The sequence below is a fragment of the Canis lupus genome, chromosome 32 (genome assembly GCF_003254725.2).
Source record: "Canis lupus dingo isolate Sandy chromosome 32, ASM325472v2, whole genome shotgun sequence".
NCBI lineage: Eukaryota > Metazoa > Chordata > Mammalia > Carnivora > Canidae > Canis > Canis lupus.
This window is the reverse complement of record NC_064274.1, coordinates 23,630,437-23,646,138: the sequence shown is the minus strand read 5'-3', so window position 1 is coordinate 23,646,138 and position 15,702 is coordinate 23,630,437. Positions and strand designations below refer to the sequence as shown.

The following is a 15,702-nucleotide window of genomic DNA, read 5'->3' as shown; positions in this document are numbered from 1 at the left end:
TATAGCTCTTTTAGCTTTGCATCCATATTCATCTCTGTACTATTTTAGGTAACAGAGATCTTAGCTGGAAGTTGACTGTATCCACTGCTGGGTGTCCAAATAGAGCGAATGAACAGGAGGGACAGCTACGGAGACAATTTTGTACGAGAGACTGAGACAATACGTAGGGCAAAATTGCTCTATTAATGAAGTTGCTGATGATTGTCACTGATGTTTTCTCTCTATTCAGTCATCCTCTAGCTCTGTCGGAGTCTAACAAGAGGTAGTTCTGAGTCCTGGTTGCAGATCTGCTGTTGACTCAGAATAAGGACTTAGATGCTGACTTTATTTCTAAATCTTTTTTTTTTTTTCCTTTCCAAGATGAAGAAAATGCCTTTCTGGGATACATTTCGGCAATCTTCTGAAGAAATAAAAACTAGATGACATAATGATCAAAACAAGGGTAGGTAGTTTAAAATTTAAAGTCACAGATGAATTTGTTACAGATCGTTAGAATGGCAAAATCATTTAATAAATAATGTAGTTACTCAACATGGACTAGATATGATTTATGTCATTTTAGCAGTAGAAAACAAGTATGAATTTTACTTACATTAGTTTAACATTCTTTTATCTTTTCTTCCTCTCCTGACCCCCACTTTCTTTTTCTTCTTCAATTTCCTTCAGGCTTTTCATTTACCTGCTAGTGATACTCTTCCTGCTTTAAAGTCAGGGAAGGTGGGATTTCTCATGTCAACTCCAGACAGTATCTTGCCATTTCTCCTTTTGTAAAGAATAGAGAAGGTGACTTACTTCCTCATATCTAATTTAAGATGTTGATTTTGCAAAGAAACTCGACAGCAGTAATTTCTGTTTCTTACACTGAGTTTCAGAGGTTGGTTGCATATCTATTTTTGTTAGTTTGTAAAGGGAGGTAAGTCTCTGAACAGATTGGGAATTAGAGATTCTATAGGCTTTAAAAAAGAAAAACTCTCTCATTTTTGCTAGTGGAGTTAGTAGCTGATTTTAAAACTTAAAATGAGCCTCATATTTCTGTTCCTTTGGGGCTTATTCTGCATTTTCTAATGACCAATATCTGCAGTCTTAAAGCGAGTTCCATCTTTTTCTCAATTTTAGTATTTCTTCCTCACACAGCTGTCAGCGGTACAGCATGGGGGCTCATCTGTGGGCAGAAGTGCTCTCTGGGTGGGCACTGCCTGTGTCCCGCAGCACAGATGGTACTCAGGGGACGGAGCAGGCACTTTCGTTTTCTGTATCCTCTCCTCTCCTCTGCCCTCTAATAAAAATTCATTCTCAGTTTCTATAGCATCATGGGGAGGTTGATTAGCCTACAGGTTCCATTCTCTTTGTTTACAAAGAAAATAAGAATTTGTATGAAAGTGATGCCAGTGGATAATTTAGAGTCATGACCCACACAGGAAAGGGAGGTTGGTGATGTAGACAAACCTGGAGTGAATGGAAACTTGAAAAATCATTCCTAAAGAAATATGGAACTATGTCCAGGACTTCTTTCCAAGAGCAAATGTACAAATCTGGGTGAGTCCTAATGCTGACTTTGTGTAACGGTTGTGATCAAATGAATTATAAGCTTTGGGGCATTACATACTTCTGAAACCAAGGTTATTTAGGTTAAATTCACTTCAAAATATACACTTACTTCACTTTCCAAATACTGAAAAACAGAAAGCAGGGCAGTTTAGAATTATAAGTATCTAGTGTGAATGGCAATTCTTAACGAATACCTATACCTGGATAACTCCAAAGTCTATTAGAAGAACCCTTTTGCCCCCTGTCCACAGAACTTCTGTATCAATATCAGTAGTGCATATTTCACTTTGAGCTAGAGAGAAATATGGGGCACTGGATACTATAGGAAGACCAGGAAAAGGCAAGGTTCTGTTTGAAATAGTTATGGAAAAGAAAGCAATGCTTTACAAAAGAAATTAGACTTTGGAAATGGCATATGCTTCAGTAGAGGGGAGAAGAGGTGATTTGTTCTCTCTATGGTTAACATTCATTTACATTTTTGGCTTCCAGCATGATAAACCAGAACTGTATTAATTTATATACTTGTTGGCATCAGTTCAGGTCTAGCCAATGGATACTGTGACAAGTAATAAAAGGAATCCTCTTTAAAACAGAGCTGAGAGGCTAGCAGGGAGATCTCTCACACCCTACCATTCATGTCAACTACAGACCCCAACAGAGAAAGACCACCCCAGCAGGAGGAAGAAAGGTTTTTTCCCTCCCTCAGCAACACCCCAGCCAGTGAGAGAATGTCACAACTCAGCCAATGAAAAGTCGCTATACTTTGAGCTTCCAGTTTACTCCACTGGGCATTCTGGTTTATAACAACTCCTCCCAGCATCCCCTTTTCCTCTGTAAACCGTCCCTGTGTTCTCTGGGGGGTGCCCATGGTTTTGCCCTAGCTTGCTTGTCCTGCAAGTCTCTGCTCTTCTCAAATAAACCTATTTTGGCTGATAAAATAACCGACAGTTTTATTCTTAAGGTTAATATCATGAGGGAATGAGAGGTGCAAGAGATTTACTGGGGCTAGGGGGTGGGGTGCGCTGTGAGAGATACAGAGGTAGGGAGAGACTTTAGAATGTGCTGCATGCCCCACACAGGTGGAAAGAGAGGGCAAGAAAGAATGAGTAGGCTGGACTAGTCAAAGGTTTTGGTGCCACTCCCAGAAAGTCTCAGTGAGGCTGATGGGCTGCCCAAGGCAAGAGCCGTCCAGCAGAGGAGTCCAGCCTGTTCAGGAGTTGTCAGCTCCCCAGCTCCTTGCAGCAGGTTCTCTTTCTCAGGGCAGCCTGAGTAGAGCACCTCTTTGCCTACCACACTGCTTCTACGTTTTTCATGTCATGCGTTTTAGCTAGTTTTAGCCTTCAAGTTCTTCTACTGAGGCCTGAGAGTTTTAGCAAGTATTTCATTAAAACTCATCCATTTATTTCTCTGAAATTGGCATCCGTACCCAAACTTCTCTGCTCTTTTGGGCTGTCTATTTCCATAAGATGTGTGACTTAAGGAAAATTTGTCTGAGAGTCGTGACTGATCCCCGTCCCACAGCTGAGGCTGTGCAAAATATGTGCTATTTCTGATACAGTTTTTGCTAGAATATTTCCTAAATCTTTTCCTCAAAGTGTGTCACACACTGTTTACCAAGTAAGTCCATCCTTTTCTCTAAGATCAAGAACAGTTTTTAGGAAGTACACCCCCCACCTCCAGCCTATTTGAGAGGACAGGAGGGAGGGAATGCTGGCTCTGGGTGGGAAGAAGATTGATGGCTTTTCTGCCTGTAAGCCAGGTTCTCCTTCCCAAGATGGTAATAGCAACATTTCAATTCTAATATATTCCCATCAGGAGGAAGCATCTGAGATCTCTGACTCAGCTCTAAATCTAAGTACACCATAGGGCCAGCATGTCTGAGAGGGATGCTCAGCCTGCAGACACCTGCAGCATTTCATCTGCTTCTAGAAAGTGGCGAATTGGTAAACCAATTGGCAAAGCAGATATAAATTGCCCTGAAGTCACTCCTGGGTTTTGCTCACTTCTTCCTCTCAGGGTTCATCAGGACAGAATATTTTCACTCTGAGAGGCATCAGGAAAGCAGCTTTTAGCATTGAAATGACATCTTTCTAGATTTAAAAAAAAAAAGATGCATATTACAGGTGGTTTGAAGACTAGAGATTTAAAAAGTGATTTAGGATGACTGCTTTGAAAATGTCCCCTCTCCAGTGTAGTTCCTCTAGAATTTAATCTCATGTCCACTAAAGCCAGGCCTTTCATACTTTATCCCAGAATCAAATCTGGATGTGCTTATTTGTGTAGGCCCTTGGCTCAACGACCAAACAACCTGACCACTCCCTTCTGTGGGGGTAAGGATGCTTTCCAGAAATGCATATTCTTGGGTTAAAAAAAAGTACTGTGAACGTTAAGATAATTAGTGTCCTTACAACTCAGAGAGAGTGCAGCTAATAAAGAATGTTTTTGAGACTCAATCTAAAAAGCAGCTTGTAATTCTGTTTTGAGATGCATATCAAAAAATTAGTTGTAGCTACTACTGTTTTTTATCCATATCATTCCAAATTAGCTACCAATAAGTCTATTAGACAAGAATCATTCCTATCTGTTCTCTTCACTGCTGGAGTGAAACTCTTGTCAAAGAGAATTGTGTCAAGTTGGTGCCCAAAGCAAATGTTTACTGTTGTAACAATTCTATAAAGGTAAGTTTTGGGGCCTGAGAGTCCATTCTCTGAAAAATTGCTGATGTACATCTGCTCAATACAGGACTGTGAGTGTGGGTCTCTGTGCTTAGGTTTACTCAAATGCTTGGCTAATAGGAAGAAACCTGATTTAGTGCTATTTCCATAAGAGACAGCACTTGAGAGTCCCTGTTCTGATTATGACCTTAGGCAGCCACTTAGCATGCTTCTTAGTTGCCCATCTGGCCTTAAAAATATGCTATTTCTATTATAGAAAAGGAAAGATTCTGCAGTGGAAAAGTTTGAATATTTCTGGAACTCAGTAGATTTAATACTGGATGTATTACCATTGAGTTAATTGTCCAATAGTTTTAGGTGAACCTAAGTTTTTTTTTTTTTTATTTGAAATTTGGATTCTCTAATGGAGTTAATGAAGTTATAATGCTAAAGAAAATAAGCTGATTCTTTATAACAACACACATAAAACTAGGTTTTCTCTTTAGTTCCTCACCAAATCTTTAAATTGAGGCCATATTTTGCTCTATTTAGTTTGCTATTCTTCTTCTGGCACTTTGGTGAAATAGTACATATTTAAAGATTGGTATTTTGGAACTCTGCAAACTGCATAAGTGTTTTTGCTGGGAGAAGTTATTCCTGTTAGTTGCCTTCCTTACTTACAAGATGACTGTAAAACATCATGAAGTTTATGCCCTATATAAATTGCTTTAATTATATTGGGTTTATGTAACTTCTTGTTTGTATAGCCTAAATGGGTACATGAATTTTTTTCTAAAGAACTCAAGAAGATTGTTCAATGCTACGGCAATACATACAACCACATTTAAATGAAAGTATTTAGTCTTACTGGCTTTTCTTAAGTCTTGATCACCAAGATCATTGTCTTTGCATGATGATAATTCATTTTGGTAATTAAGTGGGAAGAACAGACCAGCATTCTCATCAAAGCAGTCCCAGATGGCAAGTGTAATTCTTAGACTTCCAGTTTACCAACATAAGAATTCTTCCTACCCTCTCCTCTGTCCTACAGAAACAAACATGGCCCAGATGCTGTGATAAATGTGTGGGATTCATCCTATATTCTTGTAGGAACATTTGTCATGGCCAACTCTAATTTAAGACCAAGAAATGCTTTCAGCTGCTTTTATCCAGTTGCTAAATCAAATAACAGTATCAGAAAGAAATTCGAGGAATTTTGAGATGACTGCAGAGCTGTTATGTAATAAAAATCCCAGTAACGAATAAAGATTATATCTATAACACTCATTTTTGTTTGCTTAGTATTCTCAGTCAAATTGGACTTTGTCAAATAAAATATAACAAAACCTCAAAGAAGTTTAAAAATCGAATCATTGCTCACGTTAATTACACAATTGTTGTCTGGTCAGTTGCACATAGTATGTAAGCTCTTTCTGGACATCCTCGTGTTATGAATATCTCTATGTCCTTTTTGTTTTTAATATACTTCCATTTTACTGCTCTTAATAATTCACAGTACATTGAATATGAACAGAACTGAAGAAATGTCATACCTGCTTTCCTTATTTTCATATATTTCAGGGTTGGTGATAGTGTTGTCATAGTAAAAATCCAGGTCTCCTAAAATTCCTATGTTATTATATATAGTATCTAACCCTTGGTTTGTGAAGGACTTGGGTTATTTTATTTTGGTAAATATTTATAGAGCATTCAGAAAGTAACCTGGTTGATGACATGAAGGACATTTTATTCATGAGTAGATAACAAGATGAGGAAAGTGTTGGGGAGAAGAGGGTAAGAGAGAAAATACTTAAGTTCTTCAGGTAATCCCACTCTGCCCAATGCTTGCTGTTCATTTGTATATATTAATTGGATTCCTATTTATATGCTTATTGCATACAAAATTTGGGGTTGGGCAGGTGAAAAACATTATGTGACCAGTTCTCTCGGAAAGGGTTTCTGTGTTATAGATATATAATGAGTACCTTGAGTAAATAGTATAACTAATGGTACATAGTTGTCATTAGTAAGAATTGAAGTTATATATTTTCTAGGCCTGCTGTAACAAAGTACCACAAACAGGGGGCTTTCAATAGATATAAATATACTGTATCATGATTTTGAAGACCAAGAGTCTGAAATCAAGAGGTTGCCAGAGCCATGGTCCCTCTGAAACCTGGAGAAAGGGGAGATGCTTCCTTGGCTCTTCCTTTCTTTGCTGATTTGTCAGCTCTCCTTGGTGTTCCTTGGCTTGCGGCTGCAACACTTCAATAATACTCTTGGCTCATGTGTCTGTGTGTTCAAAGGGTGTTCCCTCCTTGTGTGTGCCTCTCCTCTTCTATAAAGACACAGTTTGTATTGGATTCAGGGCTCACTGTACCCTAGTATGACTTCATCTTACCTTGATTACTCCAAAGACCCTTTTCAAATAAGGTGACATTCATAGTTGGTGGGGGTTAGGACTTTGTATCTTTTGGGGCGATACATTCAATCCCAAAACTATGTGTTTTGATTTCTCCAATCTAGAGTATTAATTACCCTACAATCTGGCTCTCCGAGCAAATGGAAGTTTATTATGAAGATATTGGAAAGTGACATAACCAATGGAGACTGGAGGACTGGGCTAAGAGGATGGCTGGGAATCAAGGGTCTGCTGGGGGTGGAGCAGGCAAAATTGCAGCCAAGGTCATGCCACAAGAGCAGTCTGACCTCTAGTCTGTCCCCACACCGTGATTAGAATGACTTCAGCCACTGAATCAGCATCTCAGGAATGAATGCCTGATTGAATTTAGAAATCTGATTGTGCCAAAAGTGCACTGAATAAGAATCTGCCACCCTCAGCTTATGAAGTGGGAGGCTTCAGTGGGAGTAAGTTGGAATTACTTTCTTGTTAAAACTATAGTCAATCAGGAAATTTCTCAAAAGAATGATGGCAGTGCCAATAGGAAGAAAGAAAAGCCAGATACTGGATCATCAATATGACAAATATTTGCCTCAGGAAGATAAAGCCTGTGGCACCAAACTAAAATGATCAACTTGTCAATGCTCAAGTTCATAAAGAGGCAAGATTGGGCTTTGTCTTCTAACTTACCCATTGGCTATCAGTACTAGAGGGAATACCAGTAACAAACATATATAATCTTTAAAAAAGGAATTAAAAGATACAGATTTTGAAAGGAAAAGATTGTAACAGGGCATCCTCCTATGTAAAGACAATGGAAGGAAGGGGGCGGCACTTGACTCTGTAAGGGACTTGGTTTTCCATAGCAGTTTGAAGTAACTATGCTTACACAAACCATGGAAAATTTTAAATAAAAGTAGAGAATCTTCCGGGTTCTGGTGACCAAATGCTACACCGAATTGGGAAAAGGGCATCTTCTTTTATTCCCATGAAATTTGGCTGAGAACCAAGTAGGTCACCTGTAGGTGGCAGTCATCTTAGGAGCGGTGTCTTCACAAAGCTACTAGCAGCAGACACAGCTGAAGCACATATGAGAGTTCCTCCAAATAACTACAGAGATGCTTTAGGAGGGGTGAGAGCTATTATGAAGATAGGATTGCTGGCTAAAGAATACAGATATTTTAAAGGTAAAAGTTCAGTGTGTTTCTAATAAAAGATGTTGATCACACTGCTCAATCCAATGCTTCCCCTCTCTGTGGAAAACAAAGAAGTAAAAATGTACCAAATGATTAGTGCCTACTTTTCTGGTAACACTGATAAGATCATGCCCTTTCCTTGGGGGACATCAAGCTATGGTGCTCAGCAAACGGCCAGGTAATTAGTATCATTTCAAGAAGAGCTTATTTTCATCTGTCTATTGTTTCTTCATAGAACCTGTAATCACCCTTGGTCCTTTTTTTTTTTTTTAAGAGTTTATTTATTTATTCATGAGAGACACAGAAAGAGGTAGAGACATAGGCAGAAAGAGAAGCAGGCTCCTGTTGCAGGACTCAATTCCAGGACCCCGGGATCACGGCCTGAGCCAAAGGCAGATGCTTAACCACTGAGGCACTCAGGTGCCCAGGCCTTGGTCTTTTGAAAACCTTAGTGCCTAATCCAAAGTGAACAAAATGGGTCAGAAGGCTGTCTAGAGTTTACTTTGGGAACCACCACGTCCAATAGACAAGATTCTGACTTAAGTGCTGGTGTCAGACATGCTTTACTTTTCTCAGCCTCACAGTCTAGGAAGGAAAATGGATCTGAGCAAATGATACTGTTACTCACACTCGCTGGGTCACCCTTTAGCAGTATTCAATTCATCAACTCCCCCCCTTTGTTTCCTTTTGTGTATCCACCATATTTCAAAACTGAGAAGTGTGTAAGACAGCCGCAGTTCTGATAAATGTTTCCCTTGGTGTCAGGTTTTCTAAAGTTTGTTTTTCTGCAATCTGAACTTTTAAAGTATGGTTAAATCAGATTATAAGATTATTAATAATGAGGATTGAACATATTTAAATAGGAAATAATTATATTCAACATAATCTAAAATTTTTATATAAAGAAGAGAGCTAACAAAAGAAGAACTAATCAATGAATAATTTAATACTGATGCCTTGATTGTAGATGGAAGTGAAATTCTTCCTGAATTTGTAATTTGGTATTTTTAGATTTTAATGAAAAATGAATTTAATGAGGGTCATTTTATTTAACTATATATTCTTGAGAAATAAGGAGAATCTGAATTCTACAACTAGGTAGTCTATGAATAAAGCTTTTGTTGCTCTCGTGGCAATACTGGCATTTAAGTTTCTTAAAATTATGTTATTATATATATATGCTTAGATTATATAAAGCTCAAAAGGATTTTATATTGATTTCAGACACCTGAGTAATTTTAATCATATAAGATTGGCTTGGAAGTTGGACTTATGCCAGGAGGAATGTCATTATTTTATGAATCAGGTAACCCAGAAGGTGACCTGATTAACATTTATTCATTTACAAAACATCAAATAAGCACCTGAAATGTGAATTGAGTGCTTGAAATGTGAATTAAGCAGCAGGCTAAACAGATTAAAATATTTTGGTTAAGAAATACATTTTCAGATAAAATTCTTATTAGGGAAAAACTGAGTTAAATTAGACTCTTGATTTTATTCAATGTACCAGTCAGAGATCCAGAAGAAACAGAAACTACTCTAGATATTTCAGCCAAAAAAGAATCTAATAAAGGGAATTAAGAGCTTACAAGATCCTTCAGAGAGCTAAGACAAGTTGGTTCAGGTTAACATGACTGTAGCTAAAATCCAGTGGTCAGGAAGCAGCTTGTGCCCATTACCATCATTGATACCACTTTAACTGCCTCAAGCTCCTGCAGCTGGTGACCAGAGCCTCAGATGAGGATCCCACTGGCCACAGAGACCAACATGGGTCTACCCTACTGGCCAGTCTCCACAGCAACAGCGGGTGCTCCCTGTCTCAACTCCATCTTCTAGATCTTCCAAGAGATCATCTCATTGGTGGAATGTATATCATACATAGCACCTTCCAAATGGTCAATTCTGTATGGAACTAAGCTTGATGTTGATTTGTAGATGTAGAAAGAGTTATACAGTATTACAGTGTTTTACTTTTTTTTTTTTAATTTTTATTTATTTATGATAGTCACATCAGAGAGAGAGAGACAGGCAGAGACACAGGCAGAGGGAGAAGCAGGTTCCATGCACCAGGAGCCCAACGTGGGATTCGATCCCAGGTCTCCAGGGTCGCGCCCTGGGCCAAAGGCAGGCGCCAAACCGCTGCGCCACCCAGGGATCCCTACAGTGTTTTACTTAGAGACATGTATTACTAATTCATTTATTTGAAGACAAGTGATCTTCATTCTGACTGAAACTAACTTTGGTTATTTGCAAAAGTCAGAATGTAATATTTCACTTTATGCTATAAGCAGGTGCAAATCCTGAATGCCAAATAAGTATTGTGCATGCCACCACTCCTGTCACCCCTGGCACCATCTCCTGTGGCAAACATTCTTAAATGATCTTGACACAGTTTTCCATTGAATCCAGGTTTCAGGCTTCATCTAAACACATCACTACAGTCATCCTTCAGCCAGTTTTCCTTTTCCCTTTAATTGGGAAATGAGGCCAGTTTATATTTACACAAAATGTAAATCAGTAGTTTTCAAACTATATAGATTTCTTTATTGCAGGATTACTTAGTCTTCTGTACTTGTATGCCTATTATGCTATTCTAAAGAGGACTAAAATACATAGAACTTTCTAATGTCACTTGATCACGGAGACACCCCCCTCCTTTTTTACAGAGCTCCTTTTTAATGCAATAACCATGAGTTCTTTGTAACACAATCTGGGAAACACTGCTGTAGTACTTTACTGTTGATGGATTTTTCCACCTGAGGTTTTTTATCTTTCTGGGTGACCCAGGTGGTCATTCAACACCTTGTAATCATTGTTTTTTAAAACAATGATATAGATTTGAGCCAGATGCTCTAAGAGCCAGTCAAATAAAGAGCCAGCCTAGTGTATCACAACGGCATTCACATTTCAAAGAGGATTATTTTCTTGCAAACTGTCTTCCTTGACATTTACTCCTAGCCAAAATGTTCTAAGCACTTACATCTAAGTAGACTGACCACATATGCCAGTTTATGCCTGGATTAGTCCTAGTTTATACTTGCTTTTCTATTGTAATTGTTAACACTACTCTATTTTACCATCAAAAGTGTCCTCTTTGAATGATGAATTATCTCCTTACATTTAATTCTCGTCTATGCTAACATTGGTCTTATTACCTCCATTTACCAATGATTAAATAAGGCTTAAGAAGATTGAAAACTGACTTGGTTTTGCACAGCTAGGACATAGCTGAGCCAATATTCAAACTAGGTCAGTCTTACCTCAAAGCTCATGCTCTTGAATGAAGTACTGCCTTGCTCATGTAAATATCTGATGTCATTTAATAACCATAAAATTACTTAAGAATTTTTATTGTCTACATTTTGACGATGAAAATATTGAGGAAATCATGCTGTAATTTATAAATTTGAGGTCCATTGTATTAAGAATCTTATCTTTTGTTGTCTTTTATATGGTAATCCCTGCCTTTAATGATCAGCCCCACAAATTATGGCAGGCCAACAAGATGGCTGGCAAGTACAGCTACAGAAAGGGCTGCTAGTAGGGCTGCATAGCAGCCCTGAGCCAATCAGCTGGGACCTAGTAGATCAGGTCATGATGCAGATCTCTCTCTAAAAAATTTACCCATTTAGAAAAGCACTATGCAGTAAAATTCAGGTAAGCCCAAGTTATTAAAATCAGACCCCTTAGCATTATAGGAAACCAGAAGGAACTCAGATGGGCAAATACCTAGTGTACAAATAGGACATAATGATGACTCAAGTTACAAGGTCATTCTCATTAGAACAATACTGAGAGCAGGCTTATTTTCTAAAACTTGGAGTGTCTATTGGCAGAATAATTGAATGTTAGATTTATGAAAATATATTGGAGTCATCCATTCTTTTGAGTATTTAATGATCCGTTTAAGCTTAAGCCATATGCACTTCAAAACAAAGACATTCATTGTGCTATCATAAGGTTTTCTACTTTCAGAAAATTTTATATAAAGCTGTTTTTGTTTCAATGATGTTCTTTAAAGTGTTAATCCCATTTTACTGTCTAATCTAGATCAGGGTTTTTCAACCTTGGTGCTATTGACATTTCGGACTGGATAATTCTTTGCTTTGTGTATTGTGGGACATTTATTAGCATCATTTGTCTCTACACACTAAATGCCAGAAGCACCTTCTCCATAGTCATGACAATAAAAAATGTTGCCAGATTGCCAAACATCTGGGGCAAGGGAAGCAAAATTGCCCAGTTAGGAACCACTGGAATACATGCTTCCTTTATGTTAGCCTAGAAAATTGACAAGGTAGAAAACAAGGGAATTAGTATTATACATAAAACTCTGATAATGTTCAAGGCCAGTTCAAATTTCTTTAGAAGTCTGAGTTCTGGTAAATTTAAGAAGTTAAGGAAGGGGCCAGCTCTTGGCCAAAGTTAGGAGTAATGGCTTGGAAACAAACCTGACTTAAGAAGGGGATGATGGGAAAGATAAAGTATATTAGCTACTGGCTGCTCAGGTTTCCAGAATCAGCGCAAAATCCTCAAAAGATTCCCCCATGTATGTCTTTCCCTTCTGGCAGTGGTTAGGACTCTCTGAGAAATGCCCCAAATCTCCAAGGAAAGGCCACATCTTGTATCTATTTTTTTGTTCTTTGCCCCGTCCTCTCTCATCTTTATCATGAATGCAAAGCTTCTGCTGTGCAGCTCAAAGTTAATGGACAGTATTCTGCATATTAGGGGTGGAGTCCAGAGATGTAAAAAACACTGTCTCCACGGGGCATTTTCAGTTGCCCAAGTTATTAAAAATCAGACCCCTTAGCATTATAGGAAACCAGAAGGAACTCAGATGGGCAAATACCTAGTGTACAAATAGGACATAATGATGACTCAAGTTACAAGGTCATTCTCATTAGAACAATACTGAGAACAGTCTTATTTTCTAAAACTTGGAGTGTCTATTGGCAGAATAATTGAATGTTAGATTTATGAAAATATATTGGAGTCATCAGTTCTTTTGAGTATTTAATGATCCGTTTAAGCTTAAGCCATATGCACATAAGGTCACTCCTAAATTTGGATTAGTCTTCCTCCACCCTTGCATTCTCTCTATTTTTCTTTGCATCGTCCAGTGCAATAGGTAATGATATGGATTTCACCAGTTCCCCCAATTCCAACCTTCTCTAACTTCCAAATCAATTAGGGTTGGGAGGAGTCATGGTAGAGGAAGCATGAGGAAGACCTCAGTTAATTTTAGGTTTCCTTTTTACCAGGTCTCTTTGTGATGACAAAGTGGTAAGATTTCGAGGGCCAGAGTATCCCAAGAAAGAGACTATTAAAGGGGCTTTTTGCCATGGTTTTATTCTAAGTTAGCTCAGTTCAGAAGGGTAGTATTTAGAAGCCCTGATTTTAGATTTCCATCTATGCTAAAGACCTGAATATATTCAAGCCTCATCTTTCTCTTCCACTCTTAATTGAGTCTCAGCTTAGAGATAATCCAATTGCTTTATAATTAGAAAAGTTGACATTTCACCTGTCACTAGATTTCACAATTTTAATAAGAATAAAGCCAATGACGAAACTGTAAGTATCAGTCACAGGCCAATATAGAGGTTTTTACTTTAGAGACAATACATATATTTGAATTTAGAGATGCAGAAAATTATATAAAACCAGTCAGTTGTTCTAGTGCTTTTCTGAACTCTTTGGGTGGGACAGTCCACATAAATGGGGGCTCAGTGTGTGGAAGGGCATGCTGTTTCTCGAAAGCTTAGGTGTGAAACTATGGACTAGATTTCCAGATGTCACAATCAAAGCATCATCTGTTAGGGATGAATCAAACATCTGTATTATTTTTTAAAACTTGAGTTTATTTGAGAATGTTACTAGTCATGAGAAACTGTGGTCAATATTTTGCAGAATCATTATAAATAGATATTCCTAACACTGTTTAGAAGCTAGAAAAAAATCATTTGTGTATTTACTGTGTGGGGCTTATGCAATGAAATTCAATGAATTAAAAGCTTTTTCAGGAGGCTTCCTTCTGTAAATTGGTGGTTAATTATTATACATTTATTTTGGAAAGTCAGACATAGTTTTAAACATTCATTTTATTTGCAGGAATCAGGCATGGAAATCATAGAACAATAAAACTGTGTTCTATTCTAAGCTAGTACATAGTTTCTAAGACATAGGCTGCTGGAATTGTAAGCCTTTTAATAAAGAATGTAGGTTGTAGAAATGTATGTTAATTTGAAATATAGAAAGTTAAAATAATATTCTCTCAATAATGGGCACTAACTAAAGGAAGGTTTCTGAAAACATGATGTGACAATAATAGTTAGACCTTTGAATGTCAGAAATTCAGAAAAAGGACCAGCCACTTAAAAGGCAAATATGTATTGAACAAATTTGTATTTCCATGGTCATTCTGAGGACAGAGGAGTAAAATGTTAAGGTTAGTGCTTCAAACAGGTGCAATAACTTTGCTACAGAGCATTTCACTTCTCTGCTCTTGTTTTTCTTCAATTTTCAAAATGGGTAGCAGCTGCTTCAGTGGCAAAATGCACTGAAAACTCCAAGAATTGTCAAAGAATGCAACTGCTCTATGGCATTCAATTGGAATCTTGATATACCTATCTGAAGCAAGTTAAATTGTGGCAATAACAAATTGTGAAATCCAGAGGTTTACTTCTGCTTTCATGGTATTTTCCCTGAAGATAGTAGGCAATCCAAATGCAAGCTTGCTTCGCTCAGAAAGCAGATGTCTGCAGATTTTTGGGTTTCATTATAATAACCTGAAAGTGAGATCACAGGAAATAGATTAGTGAATAATGGATCATCAATCGAAATTGATTAGCTAGCATAAAATCACCTTTATACATAAATCTTTCTAAGGAACAATCACCTTTACCTTGAAAAATACATATGTTTATCATTTCAGGAGGAGACAGTGAAATATTTAAAGTATTCTGTGTGCTAGACAAATGGTCCCTTCAAGTCTCTAATAAGCCTGCTTTAAACTTTATAAAAAATATAGCTGATATTTTACCTTCTTTAATAATCTTTCCTGCAACAGAAACTGAATTCCTTTTCACCTTGGAGTCGAGTAGGAAGCTAAGGAAAAAAAAATACAGAGCTAGCATTTCTCCATTTTAAGGCAGAACAAAGAAACATGATAAAGTCATAGTTGCCTTTTATAGGACAACAGCTTCATTGAGGGAATTGGCAAGACGCTCCTCCATCTTAAAAGGAAACAATTATTGTAAAGCTCACCTACACAAAGTCATTGAGTTCAAATTTTATTTCCATCTTGATGGAGAATAGCCTAAGTGTTGGGAATTTACTCTTTTCCTCGTACCCCAAATGTTGTTCTCAAAAAGTATGCTATGGTTGCATAGTCCTCCAGATCTTGTAGAAGGATCTTTGTTTGACAAAGGTATTTTCATAAACTCAGAGGCCTAGGTGGTACCCCATGATTCTGCTATGGTCCAGTGAGTCTAAAGGGTCCATATACTGTAGACTCACTAGGTCTGTAGCTTACTGGTGGGTCACAGGATGATCCAGAAATATTTCAATCAGTCCTTAAGGGTAAATGACTTTTATGATTCCTTATGATTCACCTAAAACATAAGATAACTTAAAAGCGTTATTAAAATTGGTTTATTATGAGAATTTACCATTATGAGATCTACCATTATGAGATTTTAGCAAGAAATCCAGGGCCACATGATCCTAGGCAATACTGAAAATTTCCTACATCACATATGTAGATAGTTGGAATAACATGCCTGTTTTTGAGGAAGAATTTATGGTCTGGACATTATCAGTGTTGCCTTGAACTAGTCTTGGTTTTCTTTTCTTTTTTTTTTTTTTTAAGATTTTACTTAAACTCAATTTGCTAATATATAGT

At 37.6% G+C, this 15,702-nt stretch overlaps 1 protein-coding gene and 2 long non-coding RNA genes across 14 annotated transcripts in view; 1 reads left to right on the top strand and 2 right to left on the bottom strand.

The window, feature by feature from the left end:
* LOC112644637 (uncharacterized) overlaps nt 1–9,617 on the bottom strand; it is an 88,966-nt gene extending 79,349 nt beyond the window's left edge. Inside the window, exons 1-2 of one of the 2 annotated variants that reach the window (XR_007407768.1) lie at nt 9,392–9,617; nt 593–762 (exon numbers count right to left, since the gene is read on the bottom strand). This is a non-coding gene — a long non-coding RNA (uncharacterized LOC112644637). The remainder of the gene's footprint in view (nt 1–592; nt 763–9,391) is intronic. The other variant, XR_003126599.3, reaches the window with a different exon arrangement.
* Nucleotides 1–15,702, top strand: part of LOC112644623 (uncharacterized) — a 135,686-nt gene that overhangs the window by 83,262 nt on the left and 36,722 nt on the right. For 3 of the 8 annotated variants that reach the window (XR_007407766.1, XR_004811322.2, XR_007407762.1), the window contains 3 exons: nt 361–442; nt 1,419–1,536; nt 5,254–5,464. This is a non-coding gene — a long non-coding RNA (uncharacterized LOC112644623). Of the gene's footprint in view, nt 1–360; nt 443–1,418; nt 1,537–5,253; nt 5,465–15,702 lie in introns of those variants that run through there. The other 5 variants (XR_007407767.1, XR_007407765.1, XR_007407764.1 and 2 more) reach the window with 3 other exon arrangements.
* Nucleotides 13,883–15,702, bottom strand: part of BANK1 (B cell scaffold protein with ankyrin repeats 1) — a 280,683-nt gene continuing 278,863 nt past the window's right edge. For all 4 annotated transcript variants that reach the window (XM_025423160.3, XM_049104948.1, XM_025423141.3 and 1 more), the window contains exons 16-17: nt 14,842–14,906; nt 13,883–14,587 (exon numbers count right to left, since the gene is read on the bottom strand). In XM_025423160.3, coding sequence (XP_025278945.1) covers nt 14,847–14,906 — 60 coding nt within the window. In that variant the 3' untranslated portion in view covers nt 13,883–14,587; nt 14,842–14,846. The remainder of the gene's footprint in view (nt 14,588–14,841; nt 14,907–15,702) is intronic.